Raw genomic sequence first — 19878 nt, 5'->3', positions numbered from 1 at the left:
CGCTGTCCTTCCGGCTGCGAGTTATAACGCGTCACAATCGTTTGCCGTTTCTAGGACTTCAGGATGCATTTGACAGTGACTGGGAAACCGGGAAAATCATGCCGAACAATTACAAGAACGGATCGGACGATGGAGTCCTTGCCTACAAACTCCTGGTGCAAACCGGCAGCCGCGATAAGCCCGTCGACATCAGCCAGGTACCGCAGCTGCTGCGCACCGAGGGCGCGTGCCCTGGTGGAGGCCGCTTCACAGCGTGTGACCCCACCCTGTGCTCCCTGGAGACCTGAGGCACCGGGAGCTGGTAGAAGGAACACTGGGTCACTCTGCTTCACCTCCTCCCGCCAGCGGATTGCGTGACCTCAGGCCAGCCAGGGCGCCTCGCTTTCCTCATCTGTCAGATGGGGCGGGGTGTTCCTGCCGCCAGAGCAGTGGTCAGAACGAAGTGCAGCCGAGAGAGTGCAGGCTCTTTCCAGTGTTGGAAGGGCAGCAGCGTGTGGTCCTTTCAGTTCCAGGACTCGGTACCATGTTGGCCTTCATGGTATTCAGGCTTGGAAAGATGGGTTTCTTGGGTAGCGGTCATTTGGATGAGCAGAATTTGGGGTAGGTGGGTGGGTTAGGAGATTGGAGAGGTGATAGCAGGATAGGAGGGTTTGTTAAATTTGAGATCTCTGGGTGGCCCTGGCCCCAGGAGTAGACAGATCGCTCTGTGATGAGTGAAGCAAACAGAAACGTGTACCCTTGGAATCCGAGTGGCCGCGCCATTCTGCTCACTCCTGCGGTAATAACTGTCTGTTTGGGAATCATATTCTCCACCTGTGTCTGCATCTTCTTCCTGCCCTTTGGTTTCCAGCATACCCCTTTTGGTTCCGCAAGTATGTTCAGGAGTGTGTCTGGACTCTTCCCGTTGCACGGGGCCCGGGCTAGGGCTGCTTCAGCTTCCTCAGAGCCTCTTCCCTCGGCTCTTTGTAGCTTGCTTGCTTCACCTTCAGGCAGAAAACCGTCATACTAATGATCTTCTCAGCAGCTCTGTTTATCGTCTCCCCTTTTTTGCTGGCGTTCAAGGTGACAGATTTACAAAGTACATTGTTCAGAGTTGTTAGGGAGTGTGAAACTCCGAGCTCACAGCAGCAGGCAGCAGACCGTCACGTTTCCCAAGGATGCGGGCAGAGGAGTCTGCCTCAGAGACACCAGGGAGGTGCCCAGGCAGCGGGGCTGGGCAAGGGACCAGGGACACTGTGGGACAAATGGGATTGGGCCGGGCCCCCAGATATCATCTCCTCCTCCTGGGAGGGAGAAAGGCGTGCCTCATGCACGGAGGCCACGGGCTGCACTGTGTGATTCCAGGGATGTGTTGAGGACGTACAGTTGTTACATATCCTGTGGATTAATTGAATCCAGATTCCCGAAGTCCATTTCTCTCACTCTCTCCCTGCTCCTTTTTCCTTCACTCCTTCTCTGGGAGCTGCTGTCACTGGTGTTTTTCATTTCGTTTTAAAAAGACCCAAAGTGAGGAACGAGGCCCGAATCTAAAATAAACAGGAAACAGAACTTTTCTATGTGTATAAAATATACATACACATACCGAGTCCCACAGAGCTCCCCACCTCAGCCCACAAGCCCTCCTGCAGAGGGAGCACATTTGGCCACGCAGACGACGCGGCCTGCCGAGTCCAGCGACCTCCGGGAACGAGATCGCCCCACGAGGCTGAGGGTGTACACTCGTCCCTTGCACTTTCTGGCACTGGGCATTTTTTGAATCCACAGGTCATAGGAGGCTAGTGTTAGCAAAATTTATACAGATGTTGTTTTGTTTTTATAGCTCTCCTCCATTTACTGGGTGGCATTTCCTTCAGTGTTAACAACAGAGGTTAACTGCTCACAGGCGTGCATGGGGGTTCTTGCCAGGTTTCTCCCCCTTCCCCTCCTATAAATATGTTTCTCCAGATTGTTCATTCTCTGCCTTGGCTGCAGACGGTCTTTTAGCGTTCAGATTTAATTGGTTCAGCCAATTCCTGGGCCATCTGCAGAACTGTGTTTGTTATAAACACGCCAATGATTGCATCCTCTGATAAGTGCACATTGAAAGAAATCAAAGGTGTTCTGATGGGATTTTCGACACTTTCAACAGTGGGCATTCTATCCTTTGTTGTGATGCTGGTGCGAAGCTCGGCTTCTGTGCTCTCAAGGCAGAAGTGTGTTTACCCCCAACCCCATTCTCAAAGGCCTCTGTTCTTCCCGTTTTTGTAGTTGACTAAACAGCGTCTGGTGGACGCAGATGGCATCATTAATCCCAGCGCTTTCTACATCTACCTGACGGCTTGGGTCAGCAATGACCCTGTCGCGTACGCTGCCTCCCAGGCCAACATCCGGCCGCACCGACCGGAATGGGTCCACGACAAAGCCGACTACATGCCTGAGACAAGGCTGAGAAGTAAGTAGTGTTTTATCGGGGGCGCTGGGAGCCGACAGAGGTGCCTTCCCTGCTTCTCCAAACTCACCACAGCCTTCGTCCGTTGACACTACCCAGGGTTCAAAAGTGTAAACAGAACAATCAATTTCTTCTCGTTTAAAACTCCGGGAGACAGACAAGGATGTGTAATGGGATACAGCCCCACACTCTATCACGTTGGGAAGTAAGCGTCTCGTCTCCGTGCGTAGCTTCAATGCTAAGACGCTCATTAGGCACTGCTCTCGCATGCCAGCTGTTCCCTGTGAACACCGGGGACGCCTCCAGGTTGAGTGTTATTTTACTATTGCAGAGTTTTATCGCTGAGGATTATATGTTTATCTTCACTTTGTCAACTCTGGTGTTGAAGGGATTTTTGGCACATCGGGTCATTCCTATAAGCCACCAAGCACCTGCACTCTGTCAAAGCTGTTTAAACCAGAGCGGAGAAGTCTGTATACAACAGTGTCCTCTTCCTTTCACCTCTCAGCCCAGAGTTTGAAAGGTGGTTCTGTGTGGATTTCATTTGCGTTTCTGGTGGAGATACTAGTAGCGTATGCTTTGGATACCGGGCCAAGGGAGGATGTGAGAGAGAAGACGGGTCCCCTTGCAAACATGGCTGGAGACTCAGCGAGTAGTGCTTCCCGGGATCTAAACCCCAGAGCCCTGTGGCAGGCAGCCAAGGCTTGTCTTAATGAAAATTTATAGTTGAGATTATAATAGGGCAAATCATGTTTAGCAAGTCAACTGAATGACCCCAGAGGGTCTGGAACACACAACGGCAGTAACTAAATGCTTGTTGTGTAAGGATTTCTTCCCCTGTTGCTGAAGACTTAGCATTGCATTAGAAAAGAAGCATACAAGGTTTAGGTTTGTTCAGTCACTAAAAGGATAAGTTAAGCATTTTTCTCAGGAAAGCAGGACTCTCGAGTTATTTTGCTCTTGGAGGTGATTGAATCAAACTGCGTGAACTTGGTATTTTCATGTGTGTCAAGAGAACAAAAAATGTTCCCAGAATGTAAGCCTGGTGTTTTTAGACCCCTCAGAAAGAATGACTGCTGGAAGATTAAAATTGAATGGTAAAAAATACACAGATCACAGAGTTAAACGTTTTTAAACCAAATGGGAAGATCGTAAAGGCCTGGAGGCTGTGATCAGCATTGTTTGTCCTTTGTATCATGTGGAAGAGCAGTCAGTAAGCTTTCATGCAAAGTTCTTCTCTCTTTCCATTGAAACTGTGATACTTCTCTCCCCTGGGCTGCTCCCAACCTGTGCCCTTCTCTGTCCAGTCCCGGCAGCAGAGCCCATCGAGTATGCCCAGTTCCCTTTCTACCTCAACGGCTTGCGGGACACCTCAGACTTTGTGGAGGCGATTGAAAAAGTCAGGACCATCTGCAGCAACTACACGAGCCTGGGGCTGTCCAGTTACCCCAACGGCTACCCCTTCCTCTTCTGGGAGCAGTACATCGGCCTCCGCCACTGGCTGCTGCTGTTCATCAGCGTGGTGCTGGCCTGCACGTTCCTCGTGTGCGCCGTCTTCCTTCTGAACCCCTGGACGGCCGGGATCATTGTGAGTGTATTATAAGGGGCTTTGTGGAAGTCAGATTCCTTTCAGCATAGCTCTTTCTGCAGCCGGGAAGTTAGGTTTATGTCTGGGCCTCTGGAGGAGGGTATAGCTTGCATCATCCGTAATATGTTTATTCTACTAGAGGTGGTGAGGGCCATGGTTAAGGTGGAACCTCTAATGGCCTCATTCTTAGGTCCTCTCCCCCGTAGCTTGAAGATTTTTGTGGAAAGATAGGGGACTTTTTAAAGCACACTTTCCATCCCAACTCTGAGCATGTATTAAATCAAAACACTCAAAGCCTAGCTCATTTTTTCTTTAATTGAAAAGTGTCATTCTGTGACCTCATCCAGGCCTAATAATAACAGCAGGTTCTTCTACATTTAACATGGGGGGACGATCAGAGAAGTTAGGACAGTGACATATGGAGAAAATGATTTTGTGTGTTTTAAGTCCTGGGGGAAAATGATAAACTAATATTACGAGCCTGTTTTTTGGCATCCCTTCTCCAAAATACTCTCAGATTTGATGTAAGTTTCATGTAAAGTCCAATAAAACCGTGGCAGTGTTTAAATTCTGTGAACTGTGGTGTAGCCTTTAAAATGCCAAAATTATAAAAACAGAGGCCAGATTTTGTGTCTGCACCCTGAGTCTGCAGCAGGTATGTTAAAAGGTAAATGTTTAGTCTGTGAGAGTTTTCATGGCACTTAGCAATTGATGTTGTCCATCTTTCATCATTCCTTCCCCTCCCTCCACCGCTGCCCACCGCCCACCCCCAGAAAAGAAAGATCATTTTTCTCCTTCTCTTCCATCTGGGTAACTTGTTGTTTATTTGTATCTTCTCCCCTTTGGACCAAGAAACCCCAAATCTAACTCACAGATTTCATTTCCATTTCCCCACAAATTTTTACAAGGAAGATGAAAGGCAAGAAGCTTTTCCTTGGATTTGGCAATTGGCTCAGTCCACCCCAGCTGTCCCCAGCTCTTCAAAGTGCAGGGGTCCTGTAACCTGACACGTGTCAGCTGACGACGACCTCCCCGCTTACCTGGCCCCAGATCGTCTTCACTTACCCTGCAGGTTCGCCCCCAAAAGCAAAACTCCTTTGACCTGCAAGAACTTGTATTCACCTCGTCCCATCCGCTTTCTTTAGAACGGAGAGTGAGGCAACCAAATACTTAATGATGGGTTCACGGATGGTTTCTGACGGCTGAGACCCAAGAGAAGGAGAGATGGATCTTGTTGTAATCTAGGTGACATTCGTAGCTGAGTGGTGCTTGTGTAATTCCTCATGGATTGCTGCGGTGGAGTCGTTCTGTATGTTTTTTGCTGTCTCCCTTCAAAGCAGGAAGATGAATTAGGCAGTAAAGGTGGTGTCCAGAGTTAAAGCAAGTCAGTCCGTTCATTGTTTTGATCTGAACCGAGGACACCTTAGCCCTCTGGCGGCCTCCCTTGTGGGCAGCCCCGGAGGGTGACCTGCCCGCCCACTGACCACTGTGTGCCCCACTCCAGGTGATGGTCCTGGCACTGATGACGGTCGAGCTCTTTGGCATGATGGGCCTCATCGGAATCAAGCTCAGCGCCGTGCCCGTGGTCATCCTGATCGCGTCTGTTGGCATAGGAGTGGAGTTCACCGTTCACGTTGCTTTGGTATGGGAGACGTTTGAAGCAGAAACTTTGTGAAAAACAACGGCTCTGTTTGTTTCCAAGTGGGAACCTTGGCATTCTCCCTGTGCATGGCAGCGAAGAGGCCTCCGGGCACAGGGGCCCCCTAGGAGAGTCTGTGAGGTTTCTGGATTCCTTTCCCTCGAGGGAGGCTGAGGAGAGGGGTGCGGAAGGTACATGGCAGTGGGCCCTGTCAGCCGTAGGCAGTGCAGGGTTGGTGTGTGGGAGTAGGCCTGGAAGGGCCGTGCTCACCTGACGTTGACTGTCGTTATACCCCCATGATTCCTGACATTGTGACGTTTGTTCGTAAGGCAGATGATGCGGTGAGTGTGTGGGTGGGCATACACAGAGTTTTAAAAACAACAGGAACAGTGGGGATAAAATGAGACCATGCTCACAGGCTTGGGGATGGCATCATTGAGGGTGAGGTGAGCTGGCAGCCAAGGAAGTACCCTCGGGCTTAGGAGTGGAGGCTCCATTGTTCAGCCCCGGGGAACTGGCTCTTCTCCCTAAGCCCACCCAGCTCCTCAGACCTCCCAGCCTCTGCATTCACGACAGCAGAAAGTAAGAGAACCAGTGTTGCTTTCAACAGACATTTTTTCCCCTCTCTTTTTCTATGCCTTGCCCTGTGAATGCTTTGTTGGAGGTAATTAAACTTCAGAAGGAATCTTTAGCCCAAGAGATAAATCTGTCGTATACTTTTATGAAAGAATTATCCAAAACCTCACAACTGTGTAAATTATGTTCCATCTGCAGATTAGAGCCTAAGAATTTGGGGTTATCAGTAGGCATTCAATAAATAAATGCGTTCACCTATTAAATACCGAGGTGCGAAATACCCTAGCTAGGGAGCCAGCGCTGGGCTTGGACCGAGTCACTTCCGCCATTGCTTTTGCAGTCTCCAGCGTGGGTTCCCTTTGGGCTCCGCACACGGCACATGCATGTCTCCACACAGGCCGCAGCCTTGTGCCTTCTGCAGTCTCTCCAGGGCTATTGTGATACAATTGAGAGATTGTAAACTTTTGTGTTTTGGAAGGAACGCTTTGTTGAAGTTATCCCATTTTTTTACAGTGTATCATAAAAAGCCAATAATACAGAAACAATATTCTCCAAATTTTGAGCCTGCTCAAATTATTTTCTTCCTTTGAGCTGGGAGGAGGGACTATTTTTTAAAAAAGAAGAGTGCCAGCCTAGAGTTTAGAAAACCCATAATTCTAATACAGTTCTTCAAAAGGGAGATAAATTTGCACGTGAGTTAAGAATCCACAAGTTGGCCGGGCGCGGTGGCTCAAGCCTGTAATCCCAGCACTTTGGGAGGCCGAGACGGGCGGATCACGAGGTCAGGAGATCGAGACCATCCTGGCTAATACGGTGAAACCCCGTCTCGACTAAAAATACAAAAAACTAGCCGGGCGAGGTGGTGGGCGCCTGTAGTCCCAGCTACTCGGGAGGCTGAGGCAGGAGAACGGCATGAACCCGGGAGGCGGAGCTTGCAGTGAGCTGAGATCCGGCCACTGCACTCCAGTCTGGGTGACAGAGCGAGACTCCGTCTCAAAAAAAAAAAAAAAAAAAAAGAATCCACAAGTTATTTTATTCTGATGCAAATGGAAACCACCTTTTTTGGAAGCTAGCATGGCAAACAGTTCTCCAGAGCAGATTTTTACCATGGAAATGCTCACTACAGTCTCTAAACTCCAGGACCTCGAGTCCAAGCCATTTTCAGTATTCTCATCCTCCGTGTGAAACTGCATTTAGAGTTGCCAGTCACTGCTCTTTTGAGGTTTGTAAAATGGTGGAATAAGGCTGTGAAGAAGTTTCTTCTTCCACGGATGTCTTCGGGAAATCGGTGGGTTCCCGTTCATTTGCTGTCTTGGTAACACAGAAGCAGCGTGTGACGGGGTCATCACGACGTGGCCCTTATGGCCTCGTGGCCCAAATACGACGTAAGGCAGCATGGCTAAAAACCCCGCTGGTGCCTTCTGCCAGGAGCCGAAGGCAGCCATACTGACCCTAACGTCTTTACCAGCTCTGAAAGAGTAGAACCTGCTTGAGAGAAAAGTATGAAAACTCTTAGCACACCTTTGTATATTGGTATTTTTGCATCTGTTAGGGAGAACGACCGTCTCAGTCCTTCTGCGGGTAGGTAAGGCGTAGAAACGCATCCTGCCAAAGACACCCAGCGCTCTCCTCTTGGCGTAACCCTGAACAGCCTGAACTTCAGAGAGAGCTTGTGCCAGGCTTAACACTCCCTGCAGGGGTCACACGTTCAGGCCAACAGTCTCATCTTCCAGAATTTACTCTGCAAAGTTCCCATTAAGTATCAACAGCATTCCTGGCCTGGAAGAGCTTTAGGACTGCAGGAGAGACAGGGATGTGTCCACACAGCATTCGAAAGGGCTTGATTCAAATGTACAGTCCTGTGTATTTCTTGCAATACTCTCATAGTGCTTAGATGTACTACAAACACAGCCTGAAACAGCGACAGAAGGTCTCACCTCTGCATAATCGTGAGGACGTGTGTGTAGCACCCAATGACTTGGGACGCTGAGCTAAGCTCTTGGCCATCCAGTGCATTAGCCAGGATCCTGTTGCTGTGGGAATTGGAGGTCTCACCTGTGAGTGGGGTGAGATCATTTAAGCAGGGGAAACTTAGGGGTGAGTAGCAGTGAAAAGAAGGGGACATTTCTGTCCATTTTATATAGTTTTGGTTTTATTGTGTTCAAGATTTATGTCAACACCAAATATGACCCAGTGTCGTGAAGAGGTCGTCTTAGTTTAAGTCTAGATGCAGCTAGTTGAGCTTTTCTGACCACACGTTCCAGCAGCTGAAACAGCAAGGTGTGAGCAGTTCTGAGCGCTTGTAGCATTTAGAACAGAGCTGAGCACTTACCATATGAAGTCCAGGAACCTGATCTTGTGAACATCCTCCTTGCACAGGCCTTTCTGACAGCCATCGGTGACAAGAACCGCAGGGCTGTGCTTGCCCTGGAGCACATGTTTGCGCCCGTCCTGGACGGCGCCGTGTCCACTCTCCTGGGAGTGCTGATGCTTGCGGGATCTGAGTTCGACTTCATCGTCAGGTAAGCAGGCGTGTGCAAGGAGACATGTTTTAAAAATCATTGTTATTGGGCCGGGTGCAGTGGCTCATGTCTGTAATCCTAGCACTTTGGGAGGTCGAGGCAGGTAGATCACAAGGTCAGGAGTTCAAGATCAGCCTGGCCAAGATGGTGAAACCCCATCTCAAAATACAAAAATTAGCCGGGCGTGGTGATGCGCACCTGTAATCCCAGCTACTCGGGAGGCTGAGGCAGAGAACGACTTGAACCCGGGAGGCGGAGCTTGCAATGAGCCGAGATCGCACCACTGCTCTCCAGCCTGGGTGACAGAGTGAGACTCCGTCTCAAAAAAAAAAAAAAAAAAAATCATTATCATTAACTCAGGCGATCTTGGTTGCTTATATCCTTCTGTATCTGGTAGATTGCAGCATCTTGTCATTGTGACTCTGCTTTCTTTTGAATTTGTTAACTTAGAGATACTCAGAGGTATGAAGACAGGCTCTCTCTAGAGCTCTCTTGGGGAATATCTTGGAAACAGAAGATAAAGGGTTTGGGCCTGGCAGCAAGGACAGTTCCACAGCTTGAAGCCAAAGGATCACCCAATAGGTGGCCCGATACTGGTGTCTCAGGTTAGAAACATCAGTAGAAAGAGATGCCAGATTTGACCGATGCTCCCTCTCCTTCAAACTGTAGGAAGGAAAGCTTAACAATACCTAAATTTTTCACCTGACTTTATTCTTCTAAGAAGTGAAAATGATGTGCCCAGATTTCATATTCGAGTCCCCACAATTAGGAAGCGTTCAGCATTGGACTTTGGTGTCAACTCTTGGGAATCTAAGCCTAGTTTGGATCTCAAGGCAAGTCATTTCCAGTTGATTTAATTAAGAATATGACTTTGTGAAGTATAAAAGAACAGTGAGTTTTCCTTCTGAAAAGAATTTGAGAACTGCAGAGGAGGAAGCCACTTGCTGTTTTGAGCGGCCTCCATAGCTTTGTGAGGGAGCTGCTCTCGGATGGAACCTGCTGCTTTATGGAGCGCGAAGGCCAGAATCCCCCATAAGTAAAAGATAGTCCAGGATTGGAACCGTGACAGGGCACAACCAGCTGTGAGAAGCGATGGGTTTGTTTGGCTTCGGTGCTGCGAGGTGGCGTGTGCGTCAGAGAGAGAGAGACAGGCTTCTCGTCTTCGAGTAAAAAGAAGACGGTTTCAACTAGAAGTTTTAGCCAAAGTCTTATTACGGGAGAAAGATGAGTCCATGGGTTGGCCTGTGGCAAAGCCCGCTGGGCGGTTTGGCATCGTGGAGGCTGCCTTCCTAGAATGAGTGCCAAGCTTGCTTGTTGCAGTTTTTGCGTAGAGTGATGGTGAGGTGGGATCGCTGTAGACCTGCGCTTCTCACACCGATGTGCTGAGGAATCATCTGAGGCTAAGTGCAGGGCTGATTTCGGGGGACAGGGGGCGGGAGGCGGGGTGAGGGCTGGGTCTGCATCTCCAGCTACCTCCCTGCAGTGTCCATGGAGCTAGACTTCTCAGCACAAACTACTGCTAAGCCAGCAAGCCAGTTCCTAAATTCCTGTTTGCCAATACCAAATAGATCGTTGCCCAACTGAGTTAAATGTTTTGGTCTACGTTTTATTTATTTTAGTTCTTAGTTTGATTTTAGCTTTTCCTTTGTTCTTAGTATCCACTTTTTCAGGCACTGACGTATTATCGCTATGATATAAAAGCCCAATGTCAAGTAGAGTTTCTTCTGCATATTTACTTTCTCATTTAACACAAATGTAACAGGCCGGGCGCGGTGGCTCACGCCTGTAATCCCAGCACTTTGGGAGGCTGAGGCGGCGGATCATGAGTTCAGGGGATCAGGACCATTCTCATTAACACGGTGAAATCTCGTCTCTACCAAAAATACAAAAAATTAGCCGGGCGCGGTGGTGGGCGCCTGTAGTCCCAGCTACTCGGGAGGCTGAGGCAGGAGAATGGCGTGAACCCGGGAGGCGGAGCTTGCAGTGAGCCGAGATCGCGCCATTGCACTCCAGCCTGGGCGACTAAGCGAGACTCTTTCTCAAAAAAAAAAAAAAAAAAAAAAAAACACAAATATAACAAGCACCTCGTAAGTGCCATTTGCACAACAGCAAATAATGGGGACCCCCCATATCCCTCTGTGTAGCTTAAGGTCTTTTGGGGGCAGAGACGAGTTCACAGGCAAAACCAGGGGAAATGCACGGTGTGCTGTGGTCTCATGAGTTTACAGGGGGGTCTCACTCAGCCTTGTGGGGGACGCTGAATGAGGAAACTGAGCCTGAATTAGAGCCCCCAGCTGGAAACCTGGCAGCCAGAATCCCAGCACTCTCCTGTCACCCGGGGTTGTTCCCGCCCAGAAATATCAGGGTTCCTCTTTCAAGCACTTAAAAGGGCGTCCCATTTTCTAGAACGGGATGGATTAACCTGATGAAGGCCTCACCAAGGTCAAATACATGAGCAGACACTGTATATGCTGAGCCGTCAGAAACCTAATTGGCCTGTTTATGCTTCAGCTAGATGGATGGGATGCAAATGTCTTAATGTGGCTGCTGATACGTGCCCCAGCCGAAAGTTCCAGCAGTTTACATTAGACCAAGACACTGGCTGCTTGGCTTTTACTAATGCAGTTCAGAAGTTTTGAGTGTTTACAATAGCTGCGAGGTGTTTGTATTTTTGCAGGGATTCTCTCTCCTTTCATCTGATGTCAAAACATATATAGACACGGCAGCACTGGTTGCCTGTTTAATTTAATGAACCAGAGGACCATTAACAGATAGATATCTTGCCTTCCCTCTTCCCAGAACATCCTGATTCTCTCCCCCACCCCAGCCCACTTCCATCCGAGTTGCCCCAGAAATCATTAGTTCCAGAAACGCATCCCTGCGTGGAGTCCGTGCCCTCCAGCCGTGCAGAGTGTCCGCCAGCGGCTGTCCCTGGCTGACAGGTTTACCTTGGTATTCATGAAGGATTCCAGACCTTAGCCCTCAATGGTGGGAAAGCAGAACTACTTGTGCACTCTTCTCCTCTGCCATGGTGCTGCGGCCTTTATGTTTGAATTGGCTGACGCAAAACAAGAGTATTCAGAGATGCTAAATTGTTCAACAAAAGATTGGCCGGCAGAGCAGCCCCGCCATTGTGGAGCGCCCTCGCCCAGCACAATGCCCCGGCTCCCACAGATTGGGCAGCCTTTTCTTTGCAGAAAGCTGGTTCCTGTGTTCTAAAAAGGTTGCAATTGGAGCTATTTGGTAAAACTGGAACTCACAGAATTCTAGGCAGAAAGTTGTGATTAATGAAAGCCCAGGGAAAGCCTTACCTGATATGCTAGAGACTTAATTAGAGATTCTGCCGTAAGATGCAGAAGCATTTCACAGTGGATTAGCAGCCTGCAGAAGGGGGCTGCTTTTCCTCCTGGGCTAAATTGTTTAAATTCTACACCCTTCACTTCATTTGTTTGCTTCTGCTGGGTTTTCATGAGCGGGGCCCCTCGGCATTGTGTTTGTGCTTTCAGTCTGCCCAGCCATTCAGGTCGCATTCCATATTTTTGTGTTTGTGTAACACATTCATAAATAACATTACATGCCATCAGAGTTCAGCAAATTAACAAACTGATTTTTTTTTCTTCCCTTCATGAACTAACACTCTGGGTTGTGGAATGTAGTCCTCAAAGCCATAAGGTAAAGAAACAAAAGCAAAAGCTCACCTTGTGTTGAATGTGAACTGCGGTTGGATAACAGCCTCTTCAGCGGGTGGGTTTTGGTCATTTCTGGCGTTGCCATGCTGCTGTGTCGGGCACACGGAGGGTGGCGCGATCCACCCTGTCACAGCGCCTGTTCCCGTTTCCTCTCGATCTCCCAGGTATTTCTTTGCTGTGCTGGCGATCCTCACCATCCTCGGCGTTCTCAATGGGCTGGTTTTGCTTCCCGTGCTTTTGTCTTTCTTTGGACCATATCCTGAGGTCAGTAGTGACACGGGGACGTCCCACGTGTAGGCCAGCTGAGTGCTGTGTTTCCTGTGCCGCTCTTCATTTCTACACTTAGCTGCCTCCCCACTTGCTGGTCGTTCTTCAGTAAACATCTGGGGCCTGTCTGTTTCCTCCTCGGTGTGCCGGCTTTGAGGGCTGGAGGGCGGGTTTGGTTCGGTTCCTCTCAACCAACCTGTTGCAGCCTGGGTCTTACAGATCTTTGTACAGTAAATGAAGACTTTCCCCTTGATATACATAATCGGACTTCACAAGGGTAAAAAGTACACATCCCACCTTTCCAGTGTGGAGCAGAGGACAGTTCCGCTCCAGCTGCGGGACCGAGGATCCTCCAGGTGGTAGAAAGGGGGAGGCTAATACGGCACAGTGCGCAGGGCCCCAGGGCAGAGGACAGAGGCCCCTGAATAACACCGTGCTTTGAACTCTGAGCGTGGCCAGCAGGTAAATGGACAAGAACACTTGTAACATGGAATCCCCTTAAATAGGTGTCTCCAGCCAACGGCTTGAACCGCCTGCCCACACCCTCCCCTGAGCCACCCCCCAGCGTGGTCCGGTTCGCCATGCCCCCCGGCCACATGCACAGCGGGTCTGATTCCTCCGACTCCGAGTATAGTTCCCAGACGACAGTGTCAGGCCTCAGCGAGGAGCTTCGACACTACGAGGCCCCGCAGGGCGCGGGAGGCCCTGCCCACCAAGTGATCGTGGAAGCCACAGAAAACCCGGTCTTCGCCCACTCCACTGTAAGTGACCCTGAGGAACGGGGAGGGGGGGGTCTTCCCACCGAGGTGGTGGGCCCGGTGGTCCAGCGGGGCTGCTGTCCGCTCTGCGCAGCACATCACGCAGGCAAATGGGATGCAGAGATAAAGTACAGGCTAGGTCAGATCACAGGAGATGGCCAACATTCAACTCTTCTCAACTATAAAAATGCCGTCTTCCTGTGGTTTGATCTCATACAGGATAAAAAAGGGGCAGGGCCAGTAATGTCACTGCACAAAGCAGTAGCATCTGTCCTGTTCGCGGTGAGGACATTTGGGCTTCAAAGGCCAGAGATAAAACATTCTTTGCCTTTCCCGCCCCCCCCTTAAGGTGCATGTCATTTGAGTGATATTTTCTAAAACTAGTAGTATTTTTATTGCCCGCAGAAGTAAGGTTTTTTTCTTCTCTCATTTCTGTTAGGTTTCATTGCCCTTGACACAACGTTCGTTATTATTGTCTAAATACTTGACCGTAGCTTTTGTGGCTCCAAGCTCAGGTTCCAGGTGGCAGGAAAGAGCAGAGAGGCCGAGAACCACCCCTGAGTTCTTGGCCTTCAGTGATTCAGGAGGTCACCGGAGCCTGGGGGCCCCTCCTCGGAGGGCCAGGGACCTGGGTCCTTCCCTCCGCCCTGTGCTCCCTGGGATGGGCTCAGCCCCGAAAACTCAAGGAAGGCTCTGAGGCTCATGTTGCTCCACTGAGGACCCCCTGCTGTCCCTCCAGGAAATGGGTATTCCAGTCCCAGGCCAGAGCAGCCCTTCCGTGAAAGAGAGAAAGGCCAACCAAATAACCTGAATTGTCCTCCTCCTACCCCCCGTGACGACCCCGCTGAGCTGCAGTGTGAATCTGGTTTTGTTCAGCGGGAGCCTAAAAATAGGTACAAGCTGAACGACTTTGAAGTTGGTCACGGTCCTTTTGATTGATGTGGCCACTGTGTTGCTCTGTGCTTTGTATAGAGACGCAGAGACCAGATTCTTCACAATCAGATGAAGCGGGCTGCCCGCCACAGCCCTCCGCGGTGACGAGAGTGCCCTCTGCTCTCAAGGACGGGAGCCACCGGCCACACGTGGCTGGGAGCGCTTGAAATGTGGCCGGGGCTACCGAGGAGCTGGATTTCGGATTTTAGGTCATTAAAACGGAAGCAGCCACACGTCTGGAGCGGCTGCTGTGTTGGACAGAGTAGGCAGAGACAGTCCTGCCAGCGTCCTGCACTCAGGCCAGCCAGGGCCGCACACTTAGCAGCTTTGGGAGAAGAGCAGCTCAGGGCCTGCAGGACTGGACAGGGTGGGGGGGCAGCAGCTTGGATGCTCTGACCACAGCCCACATTTATGGGCAACAGCAGTACGTGTCCAGCCAGCTGTGTCAGAGAAGGCCTGGAAACAGGATTCAAACAACACGCTCCTCTGCCAGGTCCTGGAGGTTATGAGAAGAACGGGCTTTTCTTTTGTGGGTGGAAGGCCCCCATGGGCTCCCCGGGGTCGACTGAGTCTTTGGTGAAACCCAAGGAGGGAGGTGTGGGAGCTGCGGGGACCATGCCCAGCCTGGGGCAGACCCTCCCCCCCCTTCTAACCCACCCTTGCCCTCTGCAGGTGGTCCATCCTGAATCCAGGCATCACCCACCCTCGAACCCGCGACAGCAGCCCCACCTGGACTCAGGGTCCCTGCCTCCCGGACGGCAAGGCCAGCAGCCCCGCAGGGACGCCCCCAGAGAAGGCTTGTGGCCACCCCCCTACAGACCACGCAGAGACGCTTTTGAAATTTCTACTGAAGGGCATTCTGGCCCTAGCAATAGGGACCGCTGGGGTCCCCGCGGGGCCCGTTCTCACAACCCTCGGAACCCAGCGTCCACTGCCATGGGCAGCTCCGTGCCCGGCTACTGCCAGCCCATCACCACTGTGACGGCTTCTGCCTCCGTGACTGTCGCCGTGCGCCCACCGCCTGCCCCCGGGCCTGGGCGGAACCCCCGAGGGGGGCTCTGCCCGGGCTACGAGGGCTACCCCGAGACTGACCATGGCCTGTTCGAGGACCCCCACGTGCCTTTCCATGTCCGGTGTGAGAGGAGGGATTCGAAGGTGGAAGTCATTGAGCTGCAGGACGTGGAGTGCGAGGAGAGGCCCCGGGGAAGCAGCTCCAACTGAGGTGTGTGCCACTGACAAGGGCAGCCGAGGGACCTAGAGCCAGGCGGAGAGGAGGGCAAGGTTCTCCTGGGGTTCTCGGCATCACCGAGGGGCCACGGCACTCGGGCACATCCCACACTGGACCCCAGTGACCTTTTATCCCCAGAGCAAGGCTGATGTGTTGGAGTTTTGTCATCCTTGGGGGACCGGCCCAGCTGCACACCAGGTCTCTTCCCCTGCTGCTGGCCTGCGGAGGGTCGGTGCGGTGCCACAATGGCACCAACAGCACCACCTTTTACCTGTGCCAGTCTGTATGGAGGTGCATGCCACAGCGAATTGGTCACATGGGAACGCATCCGTGTAACCAGCCCCCAGATGAAGGGAGAGGTCACAAGCGGCCCTCAGGGACCCCTCAGGCCCACACCCCACTCTCGTGATTTCTAATACCAAGATCACTCCCACCTGCTTTTGTACTTTATAAAAACGGACTCGCACACCTCTTACTCTGTTCAACTTCCTTTTCTGTTTCCTTTTAAAGGGTGATTAAAATCTGAAGCAAAGAGGCCAAAGATTGGAAACCCCCCACCCCCACCTCTTTCCAGAACTGCTTGAAGAGAACTGCTTGGAGTTATGGAAAAGATGCCCTGTGCCAGGACAGCAGTTCACTGTTACTGTAACCGATTGTATTATTTTGTTAAATATTTCTATAAATATTTAAGAGGTGTACACATGTGTAATATAGGAAGGAAGGATGTAAAGCTATGATCTGGGGCTTCTCCACGCCTGCCCCAGAGTGCAGAGGCCACAGCGGGGCCTGTCCGTTTTCGAGCATTGGGCTCCATGCCACAACCAAGCTTCATTAGTCTTAAATTCCAGCATATGTTGCTGCTGCTTAAATATTGTATAATTTACTTGTATAATTCTATGCAAATATTGCTTATGTAATAGGATTATTTTGTAAAGGTTTCTGTTTAAAATATTTTAAATTTGCATATCACAACCCTGTGGTAGTATGAAATGTTACTGTTAACTTTCAAACACGCTATGCGTGGTAATTTTTTTGTTTAATGAGCGGATATGAAGAAAGCACGTTAATCCTGGTGGCTTCTCTAGCTGTCGTTGTGTGCGGTCCTCTTGTTTGGCTGTGCGTGTGAACACGTGTGTGAGTTCACCATGTACTGTACTGTGATTTTTTTTTTTTGTCTTGTTTTGTTTCTCTGCACTGTCTGTAACCTTTAGTAGGCTCTGACCTAGTCAGGCTGGAAGCGTCAGGATATCTTTTATTACTTTGTGCTGGTGAGGGCTGGCCCTAAACATCCACCCAATCCTTTCGAATCAGCCCGGCAAAAGCTAGATTCTCCTTGTGTCCACGGCATCTCTTACGATCATTGGCTGCCATCCAGGACCCCAATTTGTGCTTCAGGGGAATAAGCTCCTTCTCCCGGATCATTGTGATGGATGCTGGAACCTCAGGGTGTGGAGCTCACATCAGTTCAGCATCGTGGGTGTTAGAGAATTGGGTGACATGCCTGGTGCTGAGCTTTGGCTGGGCTCTGAGAGTATGTACACTCTAAAAAGGTGCAGCATTGTGCCCCTCTTGCAACCAACATACACACGACCCCTCCCCCAACACCCCCAAATTCAAGAGTGGATGTGGCCCTGTCACAGGTAGAAGAACCTATTTGGTTAATTCTTGGCCCACAATCACCCAGAAATGATGTTTTGAGTCCCTATAGTTTAAACTCCCTCTCTCAAATGGAGCAGCTGGTCGAGGCCTTCTGGATCCGTTTGCATCTTCTTTAAGCGGTGAGCATGCTTTGTGGTGGTGCAGAGGCAGGCCTTCTGTAGGATAAGAGCTCCAGAGGGGTTCTTCGTGCACCAGCGTTTAGGGTGCGCACTTCCTAAATAAATCCAAACATCGTCTCCATGCTCCCCGTCATTAGTGCTCTTTCAGTGTGATATGGGAAAGCAGGTGGGTAGATACACCCCATTGAAGGATGTAGGCAGGGGCAGGTCTCAGCCAGGCATATTTTTAAAGTTGCTTGTGTACTGGTTCTCTTCTTTTGCTCTGAGGTGCGGGCTCCCTCACCTTGTAGCCAGAGACCAGCACATGTCAGGGAAGCACCCAGTGTCGGCTCCCCCTCCAAGTCCACACCAGCGCCTTGTTACGAGATGTCAGAGGAAAGGGTGGGGTCCCTGCAGGGCTGAAGCCTGAGCTACTGTGAGGCGCTCACGAGTGGCAGCTCCTGTTACTCCCTTTTAAATTACATGGGAAATCTGAACGGAGAGGTAATGGGCCCCCAGAAATACCCACAGCGTAGTGACCTCAGACCCTGATACGCACCACGAAACTCTAAGACGCAGATTGGGAGCCGCTTGTGGCCGCTGGCTGTGTGTGTGTGTGACTCTGCTGGGGACCCTGGCCACCCCCTGCTGCTGTCTTGGTGCCTGTCACCCACACGGTCTGCTGACCTCACACCCAGCTCTGCTCAGAAAACGTGTCCTGCGTGGAGGAGGGACGATGCGAAATTCTGAAGTCGACTTCCCGCTGGCTCCTGGCGTGCCCTCGCTCCCTCCTGAGCCCAGCTCGTGGTGCGCCAGAGCCTGTGCGGCCCCTGATTTCTGCACGGTGTAGAACTTCCTCCCATAGTCACATTGGCAGAGGGAGAACTGGGGGGCTGGCAGGGAATTAGAATTTCTCTCTCTCTTTTAATAGTTTTATTTTGTCTGTCCTGTTTGTTCATTTGGATGTTTTAATTTTAAAAGAAAAGTACTTTGCTGATATTTATAATTTTGTATCATAAGAATGTTTTCCTCTACAGTATTTGTCATGCCAGTTTATAACAAAAAAAAAATGCAGGGATTTTATTTCTATTGGAAACATTACAGCTATGTTTTACTTTTGGACAGAATTTTTATTTGTATAGAGTGCTTACTAATGTTAAATAGTTCAGAGTATATAACATTGACATTAAGGACTCATGGTAGGTTTTAGGGTAAGGAGTTTAAAGGAAATAAATATTCAAACTGGGTCTCATTGCCAATTTTGGTGGAAATGAGTTTGTGTCATTTCAATTACAAAGATAAAAGTATGCCATATAATTTATTTATATGAAGATTTATTTTTGTAGTGTACATAGTAGTCATCAAGTCTTTTGACAGAAGTATATTTTTAAAGAATTTATATGTGATGAATCCATAATGTCTGGAACTTTGCTGAGACATGAGTGGGGCACAGTTTTCATTGTAAATTACAGCAAGGAAAGAAAATGTTTACCAGTGTTAAGAGAGTCAGAGCAGAATGGATATTCATGCGATTGTCAAGTGTTTATTAGTTACCATTGGTGACCTAGCATGCTTCTCATTTCAAACCTTGGAAGGTGAAAATGTACAAACTCTCTAAATATTAATGTTCAAACACTGATAGAAATTCTAACATGAATAAAAAATAATATAACTTGTTGGTTATATCTTTGTTTGTAGAATGCTTTTTTTCCTTAAAATACTTGGGAGAGGCAGTCAGTGGTGGAGCCATCAGAAACTGTTGTTTCATCTTGCTGACCTTGCGACACTCTTTTTTGCTGTGTCTGATGGAGACAGTTTTATGTTTTTCTCCTTTTTGTTTTGTATAAATAGTGGGTACAAGCATAGCTCTGTTACATGGATGTGTTACAAAGTGGGGGCTGAGCTTTTAGTGTGACCATCATCCAGACAGTGTACACTGTACCCATTAATTCATTTCTTATCACCCAGCCCTATTTTTGTTTTCTCATACCAAGAAACTTCCTAAGTTAACCATCAAAATTAGTCCTTCTGTCATCTCTCTTAGCATACTTATTTTCCTTATGTGATGCCTAATAATGAGGGAACATAAAGAAAGCCAAATTCAAAGATGATCCTCATCAGTGAAAGTGTCATACTTCTAACCAGTGTCAAAGATAATAGGGAACTGATTGAACCCGATAAAGAACAGTCATTAAATGTTTCCTGGTAAGCGATGATTTCATCATAGGCCTGGAGAAAAATATGGCCAGGAATATCATGTCCACGTTACAGCTGTGTAAGCAAGGAGTGGTGGGGCTGAATAAGGTCCCCACTGCCGTGCACATGGGCGAGTTGCAGAGCGGTCAGCGAGCCACAGCCGGCTGGCCATGTCCTGTTGCACAGGTTTACGAGGAGACAGCCGTGCCTGTTGCAGCACATATTGTTGATGGCTGCTTTTCTGCCGCAACAGCAGAGTTCAGTAGCTGCCACACAGACTATGGTCTGCGGAGTCTC

The 19878-nt window shown here is 49.7% G+C and overlaps 1 protein-coding gene across 9 annotated transcripts in view; it reads left to right on the top strand.

Annotated features, from left to right (window-relative positions):
• The window catches only part of LOC105498937 (patched 1), a 75811-nt gene extending 56743 nt beyond the window's left edge, over positions 1–19068 (top strand). For 7 of the 9 annotated variants that reach the window (XM_071077433.1, XM_071077439.1, XM_011771311.2 and 4 more), the window contains 9 exons: positions 55–197; positions 2248–2431; positions 3736–4016; positions 5521–5658; positions 8611–8753; positions 12607–12706; positions 13216–13470; positions 15073–15622; positions 16139–19068. In XM_071077433.1, the coding sequence (XP_070933534.1) occupies positions 55–197; positions 2248–2431; positions 3736–4016; positions 5521–5658; positions 8611–8753; positions 12607–12706; positions 13216–13470; positions 15073–15621 (1793 nt within the window). In that variant the 3' untranslated portion in view covers position 15622; positions 16139–19068. Of the gene's footprint in view, positions 1–54; positions 198–2247; positions 2432–3735; positions 4017–5520; positions 5659–8610; positions 8754–12409; positions 12426–12606; positions 12707–13215; positions 13471–15072; positions 15623–16138 lie in introns of those variants that run through there. The other 2 variants (XM_071077432.1, XM_071077438.1) reach the window with 2 other exon arrangements.
• The last annotated feature ends 810 nt before the right edge of the window (positions 19069–19878 follow it).

Source organism: Macaca nemestrina, chromosome 14 (assembly GCF_043159975.1).
Source record: "Macaca nemestrina isolate mMacNem1 chromosome 14, mMacNem.hap1, whole genome shotgun sequence".
In the NCBI taxonomy this organism is placed as follows: Eukaryota; Metazoa; Chordata; class Mammalia; order Primates; family Cercopithecidae; genus Macaca; species Macaca nemestrina.
Note: the sequence above shows the minus strand (reverse complement) of the source record. Positions and strands in the feature narration are given on the sequence as shown.